The sequence below is a fragment of the Zalophus californianus genome, chromosome 2 (genome assembly GCF_009762305.2).
Source record: "Zalophus californianus isolate mZalCal1 chromosome 2, mZalCal1.pri.v2, whole genome shotgun sequence".
Lineage (NCBI taxonomy): Eukaryota > Metazoa > Chordata > Mammalia > Carnivora > Otariidae > Zalophus > Zalophus californianus.
In genome coordinates this window covers 29,732,472-29,755,669 of record NC_045596.1, presented here as the reverse complement: position 1 = coordinate 29,755,669, position 23,198 = coordinate 29,732,472, and the positions used below count along the sequence as shown (strand labels likewise).

The 23,198-nt window shown below is 36.6% G+C and overlaps 1 protein-coding gene across 6 annotated transcripts in view; it reads left to right on the top strand.

Moving 5' to 3' along the window:
* The window catches only part of ARAP2 (ArfGAP with RhoGAP domain, ankyrin repeat and PH domain 2), a 181,962-nt gene extending 160,593 nt beyond the window's left edge, over positions 1-21,369 (top strand). For all 6 annotated transcript variants that reach the window (XM_027598583.2, XM_027598582.2, XM_027598585.2 and 3 more), the window contains 5 exons: positions 791-873; positions 1,927-1,962; positions 3,839-3,902; positions 10,461-10,595; positions 18,242-21,369. In XM_027598583.2, the coding sequence (XP_027454384.1) occupies positions 791-873; positions 1,927-1,962; positions 3,839-3,902; positions 10,461-10,595; positions 18,242-18,625 (702 nt within the window). In that variant the 3' untranslated portion in view covers positions 18,626-21,369. The remainder of the gene's footprint in view (positions 1-790; positions 874-1,926; positions 1,963-3,838; positions 3,903-10,460; positions 10,596-18,241) is intronic.
* The last annotated feature ends 1,829 nt before the right edge of the window (positions 21,370-23,198 follow it).

The following is a 23,198-nucleotide window of genomic DNA, read 5'->3' as shown; positions in this document are numbered from 1 at the left end:
TTTCCTTCAGAATTCTTAGGGTATGGGGAAAGCATGTGTTAATAATAATTTCCAAGGCTGTTATCTTTATAAAATTATTTCAGGTTATCCAAGGATCTATAATAAAGTGTGTGTGGTTTGATACAAGTTCTGAAATTAAGGTATAATGATTCAAGTTTTGCCTCATGGCCTATGTTCCAGGATTTTTAAAAAATATTAGTTACAGATAAATATGTCAGGATGTGTATGGAGAATAGATCATTGATCCAGAGTGGATGTAAATTTTTAATAGTCTACTTTCATTAAATATTTGTGAAAAATGTTATTAATATGGATACTTGAAATAGTTCAATATATACCATTGTTTTCATCATCTGAAATCCAAAAAGTACAGAAAATCATAATGCATTTGGCAACAAAACCTAACATGAAGGTAGTTGTCTTAGTTATATGAGTGCAGGGTGCTGCCCCAGACAACATTGATGGAATTACATAATATTGCACATGATTCTATTTTTAAAATGTGAAAAAATTGAAAAATTATCAGTTCTGATTTATATCTGGTCCCAGGTGTCTTGAATAAAAAATTGTCTGTGTATATGTATATACATATAAGCATACATGTATATCCAAAATTTCCTATTTAAATTTATAACCTTGTAATCAGAACAGTCTTCATGTACTAAAAACTTAGTATAACATCCCTAAAACATTAGAGAACTAAATAATTCTAAACCCAGTCATTAATACTAAAGGAAAATAGATATTTATAAAGTCTATTTAATTACAAATGATTTTGTTTTCCTTACAGAGTAGTAAATATGACAAAATGTTTGCTCTTGGTTCAGTGAAGTTTTATCTTGGAGTGAAAAAGAAAATGAAGCCTCCAACAAGGTAAAGTTTGAAAGGGAAGGGTTTTTGAAAAGTGGAAGTTGTAGGAATATGTATCTAAGGATTTGGAGGTCAGAGGCATTAATCAGACTTTTTATAAATTAAGCTATAGACAAAATCTCTGAGCTGTCACAGACATGGCAGGGGACCTGTTGCAGATCGAGGGAACTTCTGTGGGCAGATAAAAAAGCATGATGTTCCCACTGAAGTCCTATTCCTTGGTGATGGCATCTCTGCTGCATAAAGGAAGAAATCCCCAGAAGGCCCTATCTACTGAAGAACACCTGGGTTTTTCTCTGCACTCCATTCCTTGATCAGTTGCACAACCTGGGGGCATAAGGAATGTTCCAGACAATTCTGCACACAGGAAAACAGCCTCTTGATGCCTGGCTGTGTAATTTGCCCTTGTTGTTTTGCCAAATTTGGTAGTAAACCCACAGCACCCAGATGGTGGAGAGGAAGTGGACCCTCATACATTGTCCTTCTCTTCAACCCTTGAATCATGCCAGCCTGTGCTTTATGCCATACTTTCTAGTCACAATGTAATTTGATTAGCTAATTAATGTTTTCACAAATACTTATGAAACATTTTCATGAACTGTTAGATGCTTACTTTGGGTTTCTGTTACTGAAAATTTTTCTCATTTTTGCCTACATGCTTAATGTATAAACCCAGCGCATACACCTGTGTTGTTGTTGACACGTTCTTTAATTTCCCACAATATCAGTAGGAGAAGGTATATATCTTGTTTTGGCCATTTTCCTAGATATCTATCCTTGCTCAGCCAAGGGTATCTTCTAAGAGATTTTCCTCACTTTCCCATGACGTCATAAGACCCCTTCCCTCCGTCACCCTTGAGCATATTTAAATTTGTAGCCAAACCCCTCACTTATCATTAAGCTCGAGATCAGTCATACCCATTGAATCATCACTTCTGTCTGTTCTGTTATACATTGCCACCGTTGAATATCTCCTTAATATCTAATCCTGTTTTCAGTTTTGTACAATTTCTTTTTTAATATGTATGTGTGTGTGTTTTTTCCCATCTGATTTAGTTGGGGATTGACAGCGTATTCTGAAAAACATCACTGGTAAGTTAACAGCTGACAGTTTTTGATTTGATATATTGATAACTTCAGTAAACAAATAATATTATTGGCAGATAGATCTACAGACAGGAAATGTTTCACCAAAGTGAATTTTTTTTTTTAAATACTTTGAGAAGAAGAAAATAGATTTGCTTCAAGGTTTAGGTCCATTTCAATCCCAGGTGTCCTACTTGCTAGTGCCCTCCTGAGAGAAACTACATCTGATTTCTCCCTAGTTAATATGTGAGTGTGGAATTCCCCAGCTTTTATGGGATAAGCAGGCAGAATCCAGTTTTATATAAAGGATAACAACTAGCCAAAACTTAGTATAAAAAAAAAAAAATTGGCCTCAAACCTTTTCTTTGCAAATATGTACTTTTTTCCATTGATGTCACCGGATCTAGCCAGTCTCCCTAGAGATTGTACTGTATGTCTCCTTCTCCCACCCTAGCTGTGTCTAACCAACCACTAAACCACACGGGATCCGCCTCTTAATTGTCTCTCTGATCAGGCTGTGCCTTCATCTGTGTGGATTATTCCAGTTATCCTAAGTGCTCTTTATGCCTCTGATTTTACTTTTGTTTTCTAGAATATTCTCTAGCCACCAAAGGGGCTTCCTAAAATGCATTGTGTTTCTTTCCTGCGTTAATGCTGTTCTACAGAATAAAGTGCAGAATTGTTGGCACAGCACACAAGGCCCTTTAATATGAGGCTCCATCAGCTTTATTTCCCATGGCTTTCCTTTTTTTTTTTTTTTTTTTTTAATTAAGGGTAAAACAGTAATCTCTCTTTAATTCACCATACATTCCTTGCTCCTTGCTCCTTCATCTTTCCATGTTGAATGTATGTAGTTGCTCTGCTGAGCCTTCTCCCACACTGCTAATGTGCTGGACTCAACGGTCATTCTTCCTTCAAACTATAGCTCACATGCCCCAAAAGTCTTATCAGATAACTCTTACCTCTAATCATTACTTACTTACTTCTCAGTTTCTGTAGTGTTTTGCACACATGGGTGCTTAATAATAGAGAGGGCAGGTTTTTTTGGACATGGTAGTGGAAAGGGACAATGTCTTTGTGAGAATCTAATGAAAGAAGCAAGAATTTTTTACAAATTTCATTTTAACATTTTTACAAATTATTTTTCATGCAGGAATAAAAATACATAATTACCTTGAAATGTCCGTGTCATTTTAACATCACTTACTGAATTTTCCTTTTGTAAGAATCCTTTACTGCATCCCCAAGTGTGCTCTTTCTATATTTGTGTTCAACTTGACTTTCTCTTTCTCTCACTGTGTTCTAATTTATTGGTTTACATGCCTAGCTCCTCTCATAGACTATGTGAACCTTGAGGGCAAGATCTCTGTTTTACATAGGTTTTCAATAAAAGGTTACTGAATCTGTTATTGGACATGCGGTAGTAGTTTTTCATTTAGTTCATGAGTTTTGTGGGTATTTATGTTTATAATCCTTATGATGGAGACTAAGCCTTTTTTAAATGTCTGCTCTTAAGGAAATGTGCACATATTTTTCTTCTTAAGCTCAGAATTTCTGGGGAAAAAGATGTTTAACATCATGTACCTGAAAAAGTAAATACGTTGACCTTTCTGCCTTTCCAAAAATATTGCTGACCACTTGTCAGCAGTTACCAAAGCCTGTAGCTGTATTTTGTTTAAACTAGCATATTTTACTATTACTTTAATGTACATTTAACAGAAGCCTGAAGCAACTTATACTGAAATACTCCCATTTTGATTGCATTAAGTCATGAATCAGGAGAAATCCAAAGAGGTTTCTGATCACTTAATAACCAAAAAATACACCAGAGAACAGTCTGCTGTCTTTTTGAATTATGTATTTTATAAACCTTGTTTTACAGGCACATTTGTTGTGATAGTCTACAAACTCAGATGGAGTGGATGGCCAATGTTTTCATTGCCCAGGTACGATCTCTGTTTCACCTCTCCAGCAAAGAATAACCACTGCTCCTAGGAAATGTTAATGTGATGTGCAAAGCGTTTTTAATAAGAGTTTATGTGTATGCTTCTATTTTCTCATTTATATATTTTTAAAATATATGAGAATCCGAATTTATCCATTACTCTTAGAAAGAGAGCTTACTCTCTTTGGTGAGTCTTTTGTTGGCACTCCAGCAACTCCTTACCTTAGGAGAGGTGTACTGCTTCAAGATGGTAGTATAAGAAGGAGGAACTTGTTTTACCAGAGTCCCACATTCATCTTCATTTAGAAAAGTGTGCTGTTTTCTTTCTTGTTCTCCCTATGGCCGCCTACTCCCCTGCCCCCTACTCTAGCCTTTCCAGAAATAAGGACAGGAGCCTATATTCCTTTAATACTTACTGTGTGCTGGATTCTTCAGAAGAGTTAACTCATGTATTCTTTGTAGCAAACCATGCATGGTGTTGCTTGTAGATGAGGGAATAAAGGTAATGAAGATTCTCTAACTAGCTCAGCACATATATTTAGTTAGTGGTTTAAACCCAGAGGTGCCAGAAGCTACTACCTATACTCAATTCCCCATTTAGTCTCCTCCCTATGGGAGGACTGTGTCTTTGGGGGAAGGGTTATGTAGTCTATTAATAGGATTGTTTCTTTCCCCCCAACTTGTCTGGCTGAATTCCCAGCAATGCTTCCCAAAAGAGCATTGAAATACACTGGTAATGATTAAGTTGCCACTCTTTATTACTGAGGATGTACTTCCCTGTTTCTCTTATAAGTGGGAAGTTAATTCACCCCCAAATTTGGCCCCTATTTGTTTTGAAAACCATTTTCTCTGTTCATTTATTAACCTTTCCAGTGGTTAATAAACACTGCTCTTTGCAGTCTGACGCTACTGTTACTACCTGAAAACACATAGACAGGAAAAGACTTAACTTTTTTTAGAGACTTTTCCTCTTATTTGTGACTTTTCAGAAATTCAGATATTTTAAAAAGAAAGCAAACTAGTTTTGAAGTGTTTTAGTAAAATTGGAACCATAGAGTCAAAACTATTACAGTGTCTGTGGTACAACTACTCTGATTTTTTTGCTTTTATAATGGAAGTCACTAGACTCTGTGGTTGAAAATCAAGGTATAAATAGAAATAACCAGAAAGCAAAGGTTGCTCTCATGGCCAACTTCTTTCCCCCTGCCTCATCTATCCTTCATTGTCTTGGCCCTAGAGATTCAGCCCAATTACTTTTCCTCTGCTCGTTCCACTTCTTTGGATTAAGATAAACACAAAGGCCTTCTTGGATTTAAGGATTTAATGGCTCACTTCCATAGGGAGACAGGAAACTAGCAAATGTTGAGATGTATATATATATATATATATATCAACACACACACACACACACAATAAGTGCTCCTTATAAGGAGTTCTTTAGGGTGTGCAGAATACTTTTCTAATATCCAACCCCATCTGCACCCTGATTCAGAAACCCTCTAGATTTTCACTTATGTGTCACATTCTCAGAGAAATTCTCCCTCATCTTCCGACCAGTCAGACGTTCAGCCTATAGGAACCCTGAACATTCTGTACATCAGTTGTATTTCTGATTAGAAAGCGTTGTGTAATTAGAATTTTCATTTCTGCCTCTCCTACTAAAACGTAAACTCCATGAGAAGAAGGGCTCTGTCAGTCTCGTAAGACCTGTACGGACACCTGCCCCGGAGAACCCAGTACCATTTACAAAGTACATTGAGCCCCACACTGGGCTCCCTGCTCAGTTGGGAGCCTGCTTCTCCCTTTCCCTCTGCTGCTCCTCCTGCTTGTATGCTTGCTCGCTCGCTCTCTCAATATTTCTAAAATAAGAAAGGGGAGAGAACATAAATAATTTGACAGAATTTCAAATAGATATTAGTTTAATAAAATAAGGGAAAGGAATGGGTGTGACTGAGGTAAGGAAGGGCACTAACTAGGAGAGGTTCTCAGGAAAATGCCTTTCCAAATAGCTGACAGTTGTGCGGAGACCTGTCTGAAATTAGGGAGCAAATCATGCAGGTATGGAGGAGTGGGGAGAGCATTCCAGTTACAGGGGCCAGCAACAACAAGGTCCTGAGGTGTGCTTCCATGAACATCGTGAAGGGCTGTGTGCACAAAGATGTAGAAGATGAGGAAGCCACTAAGCAGATCGTATAGTCCCCGTTTAGGAGTATGGGGAACAGGAGAAGGATTTGATCTGACTTATGTTAACTGAAGAAATAATAATTTAGTTTGTTGAGGGCACACTATTGGGGGTCCAAGATGGAAGCAGGAAGAACAGCTGTGAAAAGATGGGCAGCTCAGACTAGGGTGGTAACAGTGGACACAGTGAGACCTTTAAGATCCAAGAGTAGTTGAAGGTGGAGCCAGCAGAATTTGCAGATTGATTGGCGACAGCGGTTTGAGAGAAGGAGTACAAATCAAGGAAGAGTCCTGGGATTTTTTTCTAGCCTTGGGCAACTGGCAAGTAGAAGTGATAAGATCAGAGATGCAGAAGAAAATTGAGAATTCTCTTTCAGCCATATGAAATTGGAGATGCCTGTTAGACATACAAATAATATGCTGAATAGCAAAATTGGATCTATAGATCAGAAACTCAGGCAAAGGGTGACCGGCTGGCTCTGTTGGAAGGGCATGTGCCTCTTGATCTCAGGATTGTGAGTTCAAGCCCCACGTTGGGTGTAGAGATTATTTAAATTAAAAAAACAAACCCTCAGATGAAAATTTGGGGTTGCAGTGTAAATTTGGGGGAAGTCAGTGTTCAGTTTGCATTGAAAGCCCTGAATTTGGGGTAGATATGAGAATATAAAATGAAAGGAGGGTATGATGCGGGAGAGGAAGAAAGAAAAAGGACAAAAGCAGCGGCCCTGGGGCATTCCAAACTTTAAAGGTCAAGCCGAGGAGAAAAAAAAAACAAAACAAAAGAAATGAGAAGCGTGGCGAGGAAGAAAAAACAGATAACCAGTATAGAAAATCCAGTCAAGGAATTTGCTATACAGATAAATAAGGCTGTGTGACTAGAGAGAAAGGCGAGGTCAGGGTAGGTTTTGGGGTTTCAGTTTATTTGTCTTTAAGATGGAAGGGTATGCACTTTGCACAGATGCTAATGGAGAAAATTCAGTAATTGGAAGAAAAAATTGACAGAAGAGGAAAGTGATTTTTTTTTTCCTTCCAAGTTTTTATTTAAATTCAAGTTAGTTAACATATAGTATAGCCCTGGTTTCAGGAGTAGAATGTAGTGATTCATCCCTTACATATTCCACACGCAATGGGCTCATCGCAAGTGCCTTCCCTAATGCCTGTCACCTGTTTTACCCATCCCCCACCCTCCATCATCCCTCAGTTTGTTCTCTGTAGTTAAGAGTCTTTTATGGTTTGCCTCCCTCTCTGTTTTTGCCTTATTTTGAGGAAAGCGATTATTAAACCAGCAGAGGCCCCGAGCAGACATGGAGCAGTGTGAACAAGTGCACATATGTTCATCGTTGCTGAAAAAATCGTTGTATACCAGAGTGTCACACATTATTATTGACTATATATTGTAGCCTGTTGAGCACTTTTGACTGAAGAAAAGTTATTTGTAGCCAGAGTAAATAGTGGGAAGAAAAGGGAGCCTCATTTATATGGCTAAAAGATGCAGGGAGAGTAGTATATTTCACGGTGGGAAAATGAAGTTCTTCAGTGATTACTAGTGGTTTTTAAAATGAAATCAGTGAGCTCACCTTCAATGAGTTAGGGAGGGATATTGGAAGTGTAGGGGTGGAGGAAAGGTGAGAAATAATCTCCAGAGAGTAAGGAAGCCAATTGCACCTCAGTAGAACTTCACCTTAATGCTGAGTGCTTGCCTGAACTTTAAGGTTAAATTTAAAGTGAGATGCATCTGTAGCGTGACCATCTTTTCTCTTCATCAGTTGGTAGGCACCCATAGACTAAGGAGAATTGGGTTTCACTAGGATGGGGGCTTTGCCAGGCAAGTGTGATGAGAGGAGAGTAGCACAGGACTTGAAGGTATTTATAAGGAGGTGATTATACCGCATGACTATGAACTCTGTGACGGTGGGGGTGTGTGGAAAGTAGGATGATGGCAGGGACTAGACTGGAGGTCTCAAGGAGTCTAAAGTGAATAAAACTAAATTGTTAGCTGGAAAGGTAAGAGGTCAAGGTCAGAAAGAGCGAGACAGACTCATGTTCATTGCAGCATTATTCACAATTGCAAAGGTATGTAAGTGACCTTAGGTCCTGTCAAATGATCTAAGTCCAAGGATGAATGGCTAAAGAAAATGTGTGTGTACACACACACAATTAAACATTATTCACCCTTAAATAAGAAAGACACCTTGTCATTTCTGACAACATGGATGAACTTGGAGGGCATTATGCTGAGTGAAATAAGCCACACAAAGACTGCAAGTATCACTTACATATGGAATCTAAAAATAAGAGTTGAACTCCTAGAAACAGAGAGTGGAAAAGTGGTTGCTGGGTGGGGAAGTAAGGAGAGGTTGGTAAAAGGGTACACACTTTCAGCTGTAAGATGAACAAGGTTTGAGGATCTCATGTAGAACACGGTCACTGTTGAGATCATTAATACTATACTGTATCACTGAAATTTGTTGAGTAGAAGTTAAATGTTCTCACCAAAATAAATGAGATGATAGATGTCTTAATTGACTTGATGGAGGAGAATCCTTTCACAGTGTATACATAGATCAAATCATCACATTGTGTATTTTCAGTATCCTGTAATTCTGTCACTTATGCCTCAAAGCTGGATGGATGGGAAAAAATAGAAAGTGGGAGATAGAACTGAAGATTTTGGGGTGTGATCATGGGTATAATAATGAACGTAAGATCCTCAGCTGTATGATCCATGCAGTATGACTCTTGGGGTCACTTACAAATAACTATAAATGTCGGAATGTATTACTAGGTACGGTGTTTTGCATGTTGGGAAAAATACCTCTTGGATCAGTCTGGTAAGAACGAATTAGTATACACAACGTAGTATATATCATGTCAGAAAAAGAAATACGTATTTGAGACTGTGTTTGCTCTTACGTTTCTCTGATTATCATTTAGCACATGCATTATACATGAGTGAGTAAAAGTGTAAGCATAATCCATAGGCTTAATGAATTCCTTTCCAGCCAGTTTTCTTGGAGCTTTACATGTTGGGAACATCCCAATTATATAATATCAAAATTATTTTTACCAAGTTTGGGGCTGTGACATAAATATAGCATTACAAAGCTTGTAACTTTCTCTCTGAAATATTTAATAACTTACCATTACAGATTTGCTGAACCAAAATAAAGGCTTCACTAAAATTCAAGGGCAGATCTGATGCATAGACAATCTAGTAATAAAGATCTACACTGTAGGATCAGTGAAGATTAAATAAGATTATAGTTATATATGTTAAGTGAGATTGTATAAATTTTTATGATACACATTAATGAGATTATGCACACTGATAAGCACCAAGTCTGGCAGTATATCCCTCAATATAATCTCGCCATTATATATGGGTACACAGTCAATATTAATTGAAATGAACTCTTTGCTATAAAACACATTAAAATACCAGTTGCAACTTAAGATAGGAATATGTTGAATCATAAGAATAGGCATTTAGCTATATAGTTTACCAAAAAGTTTTCATCAGAACATCTCTGTAAAGCTTATCATTTTATAATTGGTATTCTATATTTCTTTCATAGATTGTTGTCTGAAAATCAGTTTGCTTTTGCCAACTTCTGAAAAGTTAATCTACCCTGAGGAGTAGAAAAATTCTTTTTAAGATTTGTCTTTTATATGCATATCTGAAGGATTTATCACTCAAGGACTTATATTTTTACCTGTGGATATTTCTCCCCATGCAAAATTAATTTTTCTCCAGTCATATCTATAGCTCTTCAGTTGGCCAGAATATGTAGTCAATAATTTGAGAACAAATGTGCCATTCTCTGTTGTACAGTGATTTCTGTATAAATGTCTGTGTGCAAGGTAATTTCTTTGGAATTCAATTAGATGGAAGAGTAACATTTTTCAAAAGGTCATAAAATGAGGCTAATTTTTCTGATAGCTGTGCCTTAGGTTGAATTGAGGACTATGAGGTTAAATTATTTTTACGCTAAAGTTGCCTTTGGTGGAGGGAGAAAATGGATGCATAGTTACTGTGATTACGGGGCCGAGAAATATAGACAAGTGTATTATTTTTTCCCCACAAAGAGATTTGCCAGTTTCCTCAAATATTTTCCTCCTTTTGATTTGATAAGTAGTACAAAAGCCATGGATTTGAAACTTAGAAATTGAACTGAGACCGCAAAGCTCTGTTCACTTAAGGGTTTTACATCCTCAAGCGATGCTCCTGCCAGGAGTCCACAGCTTAATTACAAATGGCTTTCTCATGGAAAGCGGATCATTTGATTTGGATGTATGGAAAAGGAGCCAAGTGACTCTATAACATGATATACCACATAATAAAATCACACACCAACAGCAAGAAATTGTGTTTCCTCAGCATGAAAATGATATATGGCCACCAGCTGGAAAGGAACGAAAACGTTCTATAACCAAAAATCCCAAAATTGGAGGTTTGCCTCTAATTCCCATCCAGCATGAGAGAAGTGGAACCCAAGCCCGGAGAAATATTGAGGTAGGTTAGGATTTTATTTGTTTTATATTAATTATAGCATTTGTTTTCTTATGTCTTAATGTGATTACATTAATTACTTCTTTAGCTTCAAAAGCACAACAATAATCTTTGGAAAGCATAGTAAAAATCACATCCAGCAAGAAAACATTATGAATGACCCTGTGCTTCTCCTTTAAGTTTTATATTTTAACTTTTCTTAAAGAGTTTTAATAATGTCATTGACCATTCAATTAAATATGCATAATACTACTTATTTTCTTATCCCTCACATGGCCAAGCAATTTTAAATGTGTATACAGAAGTCCGCCTGGTAAATCACAGTCTCAAATTAGTCTTACAGGTTCACTTTTAACACACTTACAATGAGCCCAGGGCCGATTGTGTCTGGAGCCATGGTAACTAGACTTTCTAGTAACACAATCAAATTCCAGTGGTTTGGGAACTGATGGGGTGTCGCAGTTAATTTAAGGAACTGCAAGATGACCCCTGAGCATCAATAAAAAAGACCTAGCATCTTTCAGAAAAGCGGCTATTTGTTTTCCTTCTCACCTTGTGGGGTGGGGGAGAACATACATAGCATCAATCTTGACTTGAAGTTCAATCTCTTCAGGAAAGGAGAAAATCTGTTTGCACTCAAAACTCATTAGATACTTTGGGATTAATGCATGTTTTGGTGCCTTAATTGAGCCCCTGAAAGCAAAAAGAAAAGCATGTAAAGGTGTTATTTCTTTGGGGTTTGGGATTGAACTGTTTGAATCTCTTTCTTTCCAAACAGAAATAACTTCTTTTAAAAGACTAAAGGTATTTTAATTTAGTGATTAGATTTAAAAAAATATCTTTCCATGTAGATCTTTCCTTGAACATTTACCCCAGTGTAATATTTCTCTTCACTAAAAGATAAAAGCCATGAAAATAATGGTTATTTCCTTTGTTGCCTATTCAGTCCTTCTGCACTTTTTTTTTTTTTTTAAATCAGGAAAAACTATTCTGCACAATTACGGGTTCGTCAGCTAATCTAGAATCTTAAAATTCTAAGGGTCACATTTCGTAAGAACCCAGATTAGGAAACATAGTTGGAACAAATGAAGCAAACATAGGGAGTAGATGTGCCCTACTGGGACCCCAGCTGCTTCTGATGTGGATCAGTTATGGAGCAAAGCAAAAAATAAATTATTAGGACCAAATCAAAATACATTAACCAATATCCAGTATAGAATTAGGATGATGATCTATAAATATATAGTGTAATAATTTGTTACCTAATCTCAAATCCAGAATTTTAGAGATAATTTTTTTTTCTCTTTTAGCATGCTTAAGATCAGAAAACTGATGAACTCCAAACAACAAAGAACTTGTTATAGGCTTTTAAAAATAATTCCATGAAATATTAATTGCTAGAAAATTTACAAGTAGTTAAGCTAAATTAACCTTTTTGTAAATGTGGTGATTCAACAAATTTGGCAAAGAAAAATTTTAAATGTTCCAGTGTTGGAAAAACATTGGAAGTTTAAAAAGCATTAAAACAAAATTGAAATTAAAAATTTCATATGAACCAGGGGCGCCTAGGTGGCTCAGTCGTTAAGCATCTGCCTTCAGCTCAGGTCATGATCCCAGGGTCCTGGGATCGAGCCCCACTTTGGGCTCCCTGCTCGGCGGGAAGCCTGCTTCTCCCTCTCCCACTCCCCCTGCTTGTGTTCCCTCTCTCTCTGTGTCTCTCTCTCTCAAATAAATAAATAAAATCTTTAAAGAAAATAAATAAATAAAAAATAAAAATTTCATATGAACCATTTAAATGTTTGTTATAGAGTTAAATTCATGTAAATATTTAAGAAAATATGTTTATAAAATGAATAATCATTTTTGATCCTTTGTTTTAAAAAGGGAAAATGGTTTAAAATATTGCTAAGTAGGGGGGCACCTGGGTGGCACAGTCGGTTAAGCATCTGACTCGGTTTCAGCTCAAGTCATGATCCCGGGGTTGTGAGATCGAGCCCCATGTCAGGAGCCATGCTCAGTGAGGAGTCTGCTTGGGTTTCTCTCCGCCCCCCTGCACTTTTTCTAAATAAGTAAATAAATAAACAATATATTTTTTTAAAGATCTATTAAGTACGATATACTCATAAGAAAATTTGATGCTTCAGCCATTTGGTAACTTACCATTTCAAGTCTTGTCTTGATTTCATGAGGTTCTATTAAAATCTGTGTGAGGATACCTCATTCAGGCAGGAAGTCTTCCTGGAAAAAGCAACTTCTAAAATTGAGTAGTGAGCTAGCTGAATAAGCCAGGGAAAGTAAGTTGTTGTCAAAGGAAATCACACACGGAGAGGCAAATATAGTACTTAAGAATGTACGTGCTAGGTCCCACCTGTGATTTGGGTACCTCCTAACTACATTGTGCTCAGCCTTTTTATCTGTAAGCATGAAGGGATAAAAAAAGGCTCTACCTTATAAGGCTATTATGATTTAATGATATCATACTTTAGAATTTATTAGAATAACGCCTAGTGCACAGTTAACATTCGAGTCAAAATAATAAGGAACTTGGAAGACGATATGGGATAATTTACTCATTTCCAAAATGGTCATATTTTTTGTCATCTGTAAAACAAAAACAATGAGCAAAGAAGAATGATGCAGTTCCAGCAGAAAATGGTGACCTAGAATCATTGCATGCTTCTCTCCCCCGTCCCCATCCTGAAGTACATAAAGAGGCACATTGGTTCCAAACAGGGCACCATGGCATCCCATTCCAAATTCCCACTTCTGTGACCTTGGGTGAATGGGCATTTCTATTTCTGTGTCTTAAAATATAATTTACCTTTAGTAAATTATATATAATTTACTTTATAGTTTAATCATAATGTTTATTTACTGTAAATAATGTCTCTAAAGCAGTATTGTGAGGATTAGTGATAGGATTATATATTTTATAGCATGGAGATTACCAACTAATACAGTGAGTTTAGTAGTGAAAGTTATTTGAGAGCATTTATATTGATCATTGTACGTTTTGGTATTTTTGAGGCCTCCATAACCAGTGGCCTACATCTGGATATAATGGAAAATAGATATGGGTACAGACTAAAGCCACGTAAGGGATCTCCTCTGAGAACACATTCCTGTGACGTAGAAACTACTCTGTGCAGGGAGGAGGACTGCTTTTCACACTGACCTTTCCATTCAAACAACTACTTTTCTCTAAACATACTCTGACACATTCGCTCTTGCTCCTCTAATTTCATAACTTATCTATCCTTTTTAAATTATTAATGTCTTATCTTTTAAGGACAATGTGGCACATAAACTATGTCCTCCTTTCTCCACAACATGAAGGGTGTTCCCAGCACATCATATTGTTCACTTGAAGCCGCACTGTCCCATCCTCTCAACTCTTTTTAAAAAACATTTTATTTATTTGAGAGAGAGTGTTGAGTAGGGGGAAAGTCAGAGGGAGAGCATCATCAGCGCAGAGCTCAACCTGGGACTCGACCTCAGGATCCTGAAATCATGACCTGAGCTGGAATCAAGAGTCAGATGCTTGACTGACTGAGCCACCCAGGCCTCCCCTCCCCTAATCCTCTCGACTCTTAACAGGTTACTTCCCTCACCTCTCTCCATCTTCGTATAAGATTACATCTCTTAGGCTAATACTAAAGTTTACTTGAAATTTCCGCATTACCTGCATGAATACTACATCTAAGAAAATCCCGACGTCTACCTGCTGATGGTTGAAAGATAATGAGAACTGTTCCTATGATATGTAAAATCACTATAGACCCTAAGACACCACTAAAAAACCATTAGAAATTATAAATGAATTCAGTAAAGTTACAAGATACAAAATTAATATACAGAAATCTGTTCTGCTTCTATATACTAATAACAAAGCAACAGAAAGAAATTAAGAAAACAGGTCCATTTGCAATTGCAAGAATAAAATAACCTGGGGGAAAAACTTAAGTGAATGACCTCTACTCCAAAAACTATAAAACACTGATGAAAGAAATTGAAGATGACACAAATGGAAAGATATTCCATGCTCATGGGCTAGAAGAATATTATTAAAATGCTGAGTTTCTGTACACTAATGGAATAGCAGAAAGAGAACAATCCCATTTCCAGTTGCACAAAAAATAATACCTAGGAATAATCACCTAACCAAAAAGATGAAAGAAATTGAAGATGACACAAATGGAAAGATTTTCTATGCTCATGGAGTGGAAGAACCAGTATTATTAAAATGTCCACACTACCCAAGCAATCTACAGATTTAATGCAATCCCTATCAGGATACCAATAACGTTTTTCACAGAACTAGAATAATTCTAAAATTTGTACGGAACCAACCACAAAAAAACCCTGAACAGCCAAAACAATCTTGAGAAAGAAGAACAAAGCTGAAGGTATCATAATCCTAGATTTCAAGATACACTACAAATGTATAATATCAAGACAGTTTGGTACTGGCACAAAAATAGGCATAGATCAATGGAACAGAATAGAAAACCCAGAAATGGATCCACAGCTACGTGGTCAACTAATCTTTGACAAAGCAGGAAAGACCATCCAATGGCAAGAAGACAGTCTTTTCAATAAATCGTGTTGGGAAAGCTGGACAGCTACATGTAAAAGAATGAAATGGGACCACTTTCTTACACCATACACAAAAATAAATTCAAAATGAATTACAGACTTTAAATGTGAGACCTGAGCCATAAACCTCCTAGAATAAAACATAGGCAATGTTGGCCTCAGCAACATATTTGTGGTACATCTCTTTGAGCAAGGGAAACAAAAGCAAAAATAAATTATTAGGACTATACCAAAATAAAAAGCTTTTGTACAGTAAAGGAAACCAAGAAAAGACAGCCTGCCGAATGGGAGAACATATTTGTAAATGATATCCCTGATAAGGGGTTAATATCCAAAATATATAAAGAACTTTTACAACTCAATGCCACGGTAACAAATAATCCAATTAAAATGGGCAGAGGACCTGAATAGACATTTTTCCAAAGAAATACAGATGGCTTACAGACACATGAGAAGATGCTCAACATCACTCATCATCAGGGACATGCCAATCAAAACCATGATGGAAAAAACAAAAACAAACCTTCAATGAGATAGCACTTTACACCAGTCAGAATAGCTGGTATCCAACGTCGACAGGAAATAGCAAGTGTCAGTGAGGCTGTGGAGAAAAAAATCCCTCATTCACATTCCCCTGTTGGTGGGAATGTAAATTTGTGTAGCCACTATGGAAAACAGTGTGAAGGTTCCTGAAAATAAAAAATAGAAATACCATACTATCGAGTAATTGCACTACTGTGTATTTACCCAAAGAAAATGAAAACATTAATTCAAAAAGATATATGCACCCCTGTGTTTATTGCAGCATTATATGGAAGCAGCCCGAGTGTCCATCAATAGTCAAATGGATGAAGAAGAGGTGTAGATGTATTGAATGAAATATTTTTCAGCCATAAGAAAAAGAATGAAATCTTGCCATTTGCAACAACATGGATGGGCCTAAAAGATACTGCGCTAAATGAAACAAGTCAGAGAAAGACAAATATGATGTGATGTTACTTACATGTAGAGTCTAAAAAACAACACACAGAAACAGATCCATAAATACAGAGAACAAACGATGGTTGCCAGAAGGGAGGAGGGTTGGGAGTGGGCAAAGTGGGTGAAGGGGAGCGGGAGGTGCACAGGTTTCCAGTTATGGAATGAATAGGTCATGGGAATAAAAGGCACAACATGGGGAATATAGTCAGATGATATAATAGCACTTTCGGATGACGGATGGTAGCTACACTTGTGTTTAGCATAGCATAACATAGACTTATCAAATCACTATGTTGTACGCATGAAACTAATGTAATACTGTGTGTCAACTATACTTCAATTTAAAAAAAAATTTATATTGCTCCTTAATTTTCCTCAGGTAAGAGATGCCAAATGAAACTTAACATGTTTAATATTTATAAACTCCCAATCACAGCCCTATGGTGGTTAGCCATCATTCTTTGCAGGGGAGGGGTTATTTTGTTGTAGTAAATATATGTAAAAATATAAAAACTGTTCATTTTCACCATATTTAAGTGTAATTATTGGCCTTGTATATACATTCACATTATGCAAGCATCACCAGTTTCTCAATATTTTAACATATTCAAATGAGACTTTGGAATTAAGTTAGATACTAAACATTTCATCAGTTTTTAGAGTAGAAGAAATGTATTTACCTGAGATATATAATCATAATTTTATCAGAAAATTCCAAGTTATAAAATGTATAAAATACATTTGTGAAAATATTTGTATTCAGCCTGAATTTGTATGTTTCAATTCCAAACCTGGATTTGATGGAATTTAGGAAAATAGAACATGTTATACATTTGAAAAATTTTAAACCGACCTTATATTCACTATTTAATAAGTTAATGATCACTTTCTAAGTGCAGGCACTGTACTAGGTTCACGCTTCAGGGAACATATCAAACAAAAACCCTGCTTGCACTGAGTCTTTCTAGCAGGGCATTCAGATAATCACATTAGATAACTGCCCTAGAGAAAGGTGGGATGTTGTCTTTTAAACATTATTGTATTGAAGATCTTTACCGTTTATGCTACTCACAATTTCATACTTAATATATTACCATTTTCATTACACTTTCTTTCAATATTCATAACTTAAGTGCTCCTTCAGATTTTTGCTTTCTAGGCTTGGCAGTTTTTACTGGGGAAATTTTGAAGACGTTTCTTCAATTGTTGCTTCTTGTGAAAAGAATAACTTTTCTCTTTCCACTTCACCTACATCCTGATCCAATTTATTGGGTATCCTTTCTGTGTGGCTCCATACTGCTCTATGCTTTTGATTCTCTGTTTGTTCTTGTATCTTACACTTGATTAAATTTTCATACCCTTTGATAATATGATGGGAGTTCTATATGCCAGAAATTGCCCAGTCACAAGATGTTCTGAACACTAGTTAGGAAAGCGCACCTTTATAGCTCACTGAATTAATGTATACTCTAATCCTCAGATACAAAAGTGGGTTTAATACATAACTATATATTTCGGTGTTTCCAGGAATGTATCTGTGGGATTCTAATAGGCATTGTGTCGGAGGAAGAAAAAGAAGTTAAACAGATCTTTTTGCCATAAAACTTCTCAACACTTTTAATATACTACTATGTACTGTAAGTCTCAAAGGAGGGGCTGTAAGTACGAGTATAGAGCATGTCCCCAAATCACGTGGCCACGGACAGGACACCGTAGGAATTACAGATACATGAACATATGATGCATTCAAGCAGAAATGAATTGGAAGAGGCATGTTTGAAATGAGTCCACCTGAATAACCTGAGAGACTTCTTTGAAGCTGTGTGTTAAACGCATGTTAAAATGAATTTCCATGATCTACCTTTCAGTTGATCTTGTAGCTCTAAGATGCCTGTATTGATGTCTTGGTTAATCAATTCAGACATGCCAGTTCTGTCGAAGTAAAGTTAGAACCTCAGTCATGGAAATAAGCATGAACATAAGGAGCATCAACATTTAACACGGCATGTGTCTTTTAAACTTACCTTGTACTAAATCTTGCTTTCCTGTGGGATGTTGCATTTTCTTTTCAGAGTGCCAGAGCAGAACTGGAAAGGTTGCGGCTCAGTGAAGAGCGGGATCAAGAGTTGGGGGGTAGCAGCTTAAAGGAGAGAGCCTCCATGGTGGCCCACTGCCTGGAGCACAAGGATGAGAAACTTCGAACTCGAACCAGAAAACATCGGAGTTTCAACTGTCTGGAGGACCCAGAGGCTGACGTCCTTCACGGGCAGCAAAAAAGCCATAAAGGCCTCAAGACATTGAGGAAGACTGAGGACAGGAATGGCAAAGCTGCTTTGGACTCTGATAGTAAGTTACCGTCAAGGGTAATTGAAGAGCTTAGCGTGGTGCTGCAGCGGACGAGAACCCTTCCAAAAGACTTAGAGGATGAGGAGGTCTTGCAGAAGGAGATAAAATAGTGCTGCACATTATCTTTTTTAAATATTGTATACTGTGTGTGTGCAAACCAGAAACCAAACAGTAGAATTCGTGGTTTGTGAGATTTGTCTAGCTCTACATAAGCATTTAAATAGTATTTTAAAATATATATGTACATATGTGATAAGTAGAAGGTGATGCTCTTTTAGGTCTGAACAAAGCTTGTACAGTTCAACTGTAGAAGCATTGGCTTACTTTGAGTCGGCCAAGGTTTTTACAGTAGTTGTCTGTTGAATGGTGTAATTTATGAGCAGAAATCTCAAACTGTACTGTATTGTATAAAATGCTTTGTTTAAATGAAGCCTATGGAACTGTGTGTAACACATTTTGCACTTTGAGAAACCTTGTATATTAGGTTACCATATATGTTTTTAGGTTTACATAAGGGTCCACCTTACGGAAAAGAAAGGGAAGTTGAAAAGGGGAAGGGTTTATTTTAGTGGCTGCCTGTCAAACATGGGAGTTTTAAAAAGAGGCAAGGAGGTCAGTTAAGTTCTGATCCACAGTGAACCAGAATGAATCTTATTAATGAGAAACTGCTTAAGAAAAAAGTCTAGTGACTGTTTCCCAAGATGACAGACGTTCAGCCAACAACCACGAATAATGGCAGTGGCCACGCTTACTTTCGGTGTTAGTGAACTGGCCACAGAATACACTCAGTACACTTCGGTTCTGCAGAGGGGTCTGCTGACACCTGCATATGCACTGTTGCTGTATACATTTTATTCCTTACTATGGTTTTCGCACAAATTCACTATCACAAGGTTTTGTTATTGTTGTTTGATTTTTTCCTTGTTTTTTACTTGGTATTTCATTTCTTATTTTAAGTAAGGTGGTAATAGGCTTCTCTGCAATGTCAGAATTAAGTGGAGGTTTACAACATAGGGCCATTTGATAGCTTGTACCACTTTTGACAGCTACCAGTTCACATTTGATCAAATCCCTTTATTTAAGGGGGGGAAAAAGTCTCCTCCCTGAGCCTAATTAATAACAACAAAGCCCTCTTTTTGCTTCCACATCAAGGTCAGCTACTGAGTTAGTATTGACTGTTGGAGGAGAATCACCATCTAATTATAGTTCACATTAGGAACAGTGCTTTTCATCGATTTCTTAAGAATTTTATTAGCTATATAATTTTAGTCAAAACTCATCAGACCTAAGCTTTATTTCAACCACTATTTCCCCCCGTTTTTCAGGTGACTTCTTCAGAATATGTTATACAAAGGCGTATACTTTGGTCAGTCCAATTAGTATAGTAATATAATCTTAAATGCTCTGAATTTCTTCATTGTAAAATACTACTCACTTATATTTGGTGGTGATACAATATTTTACTATGGGTGTGTGATATTTATTCTTTAAAAAAAAATTCCAATCGATTTGGATTTAAAGAAACTGCAGGTCAGTTTATGAAACAGGTATTATTAGCACTGCTGGGGAGCCTTCATTTAAAGCAAGAAATGGTATTTAGAAAATAAATCTAAAATAAACTATTCTAATAAATATTTATGAGATAAGCAGGCATATGACAATGTTTGACACTGGGAAATTATCTGGAGTTTTTTTTTTTTTTACCTGCCTTATCTGAATATTTTTTAAACTGGAGCTTAGAATCTAATAGCCCTGTTTCCCTTCCTTTTCCTGTATAATTGTCTCCATTTTTCAAGAGTAAGATAAGGGCTAATGATGACATCTCATATTTTGAATAAAAATTAAAACTGTTTTACAAGTCCATTTGAATGTGATTATTATTTTCAGAAGTTAAAGGTTATTTTGAAATAAATCCAATCTTCTTTCCTTTTTTCCTTTTTAAATATTTGAATATGTACTTCAAACAAGCTATGTCATTTTTTCCCAAACGTGTCAGTGTGAATATTGTTCTACTTTAAATGATGACTATACACAGATAGATAGGACACAAACATATTGGTGGTAGTCTTTCATTTCTTTAGCCCTAAAGTTAATTACTAGACATGGCTTTTAAATATGTGACTTCTAAACAAATTACCTGATGATTTATGAAAGTGGCACTGAAAATTCAAAACTAAGCAAAAGTAATTGAAGCAAAATATGACTTGTGTACATAACTATAATAGCTGCCAATTTGCATTGTTCAGATGACAATTTATAATTCTGAAATACACATTAACTTTATTGCAAAAGGAAATATTTTTGAAAATGCATCAGATTTATTTGAAGACTAGCATTCACATATTTTCATGTTTTCTCAAACTTTTGAAAATCACTGTGGGGAAAAGATGATGAAAACTTTTACTGTCTTATCAAAATTTGCACCAAGACTTTCATAATTATCATTCGCTCAACAAAAGATAGAATTACATTTATAATGTGAACAATTTTCTGTCATGTGTACAATCATGTTTATCTCTAATCATCTGGAAATGCAAATCACAGAAATGAATATTAGATAACTAAAATTAATCTGTTTTATAGCTGTTATTTTGAACAATTTTTTAGTGCAAATGTTCTAAGTTATATTGTACGTTCCTATCTTCTCTGCCATAGCTACCGTATGTTGAATGTAAACAATAATTTGGATAGCTCTATAGATTTAAGACCTTTTATGAATTATGGGATTCATGTTCAGAAGTGTCCTCATCTAAGAAGTGGGAATAATACCTATCTTGTAGGCATTTTGTGATAATTTTATATATATATATATTTGTGTATATATACATATATACACACACATATCTCATAGTTTTAATAAATGTTACTTATTAATGTATTAGTTTTTCTAGCTCTCCTTTGATTCAAGTCTTGAGACGACTTACTCATTTTCAAATTGTCTCTGTCAGTTGTTTTTTTTCCCCCATTGTTTTAAAAATATGCACTAATACAACACATTACCACAGGTTGTGGGCTAAACTGTGTTTTCCCAAACCCCATATGTTGAAGACCTAATCCCCAGTACCCCAAAATGTGGAATGTTTGAAGATGGAGCCTTTAAAGAAGTGATAAAGTTAAAAGGAAGTTATTAGGGGTGCCTGCGTGGCTCAGTCGTTAAGCGTCTGCCTTCGGCTCAAGTCATGATCCCGGGGTCCTGGGATCGAGCCCCACATCGGGCTCCCTGCTCCGTGGGAAGCCTGCTTCTCCCTGTCCCGCTCCCCCTGCTTGTGTTCCCTCTCTCGCTGTGTCTCTGTCAAATAAATAATCTTTAATTAAAAAAGGAAGTTATTAGTGTGGGACCCAATCAAATCTGACTGGTGTCCTTAAAAAAAAAAAAAATTTGGACACATGACAAACAGCAGGGATGTATGTGCACAGAGAAAAGGCCATGTGAGGACACAGCAAGAAAGTGACTATCTGCAAGCCAAGGAGAGAGGCCTCAGATAAAACCATCTAATATCTTGATCTTAGACTTCTAGCCTCCAACACTGTAAGGAAAGCCCTATTGTTTAAGCTACCCAGTCTGTGGTATTTTGTTAATGAAAGCCCTAACACACTTTTATGTTAATCTTAATATAGATATCAAACAGAAAACTCCCTGGTATTTATGTGTATTGGTTCTTACACTCTTCTTATCCCACTTAGCAGAATGTAACATATCAATGCAATGAATACAGTGTAATATTACAACTATCATAATGATTAATGGAGAATAAGAGAACATGTTGAGGTGTAACTGCTTAGAGGTGTCAGCTAGCCAGATAACTTGAATGCTGAAATAATATAAACAATTGAAAATTTGCCCAGCAAAATTATAGTTTGGGTCTGCTTGTAAAGATTCAAGTTCTATGACCTCAAGAACACTATTCCAGCAGAGTGAAGATGCTGACTCCTCACACACCTGATAGAGAATACTGTGAATCCTTCCAACGAACAACCCAGAGAGATCTTGAGTTCAGTAACTGAGTATTCACTAGACTAGAGACATAAAGTCCTTTCAATTAACCCAGATCAGCCAAACCATAAACCTACTACTCCAGATTGGATCAACACTAACCATCAAATAAAAGTGGCATTTGTATCTCATTGGAGGGGATCTCTTCTTACCCTCCAGTAAATTGTCTCACTTGCCACCATTTTTATCCCCTCCCATTTTCTCTCAAACCTTTTCATTCAGCCTTGTTTCCTGCTATTTACCGTAACTGCTCCTGGCGAGGTCAGAACAACCTCATTGCTAATTCAAGTGGTCACTTCTCAGTGGTTGTACCTGATCACCTATCACCGCCTGCAGCATTTCACACAGTTGATCACCCCACCTTTGTGGAATACATCTTAGCATTGGTCTCCAGGATATTTCTATCATGTGGTTTTCTCCTTCACTAGTCCATCTTGGATACCTTACTGGATACTCCTCTCTAAATGAGTTCCTCTAGCTCAGTTATATAATCTCATAGCTTCAAATTTAGTACATATTCTGACTAGTTTCATTCTAGACCACCCATTGAGCTCCAGACTGTAATTTACATTTCCACTTGAGTTGCCCTGCTGTCATTTCAAATACACCGTATCTAAAGCTTTTTACATGTTCCTCATCCTTTCCATTCCACCCTCTTCTGCCCTTTCTAGGACTCAGGTACAGAAAGA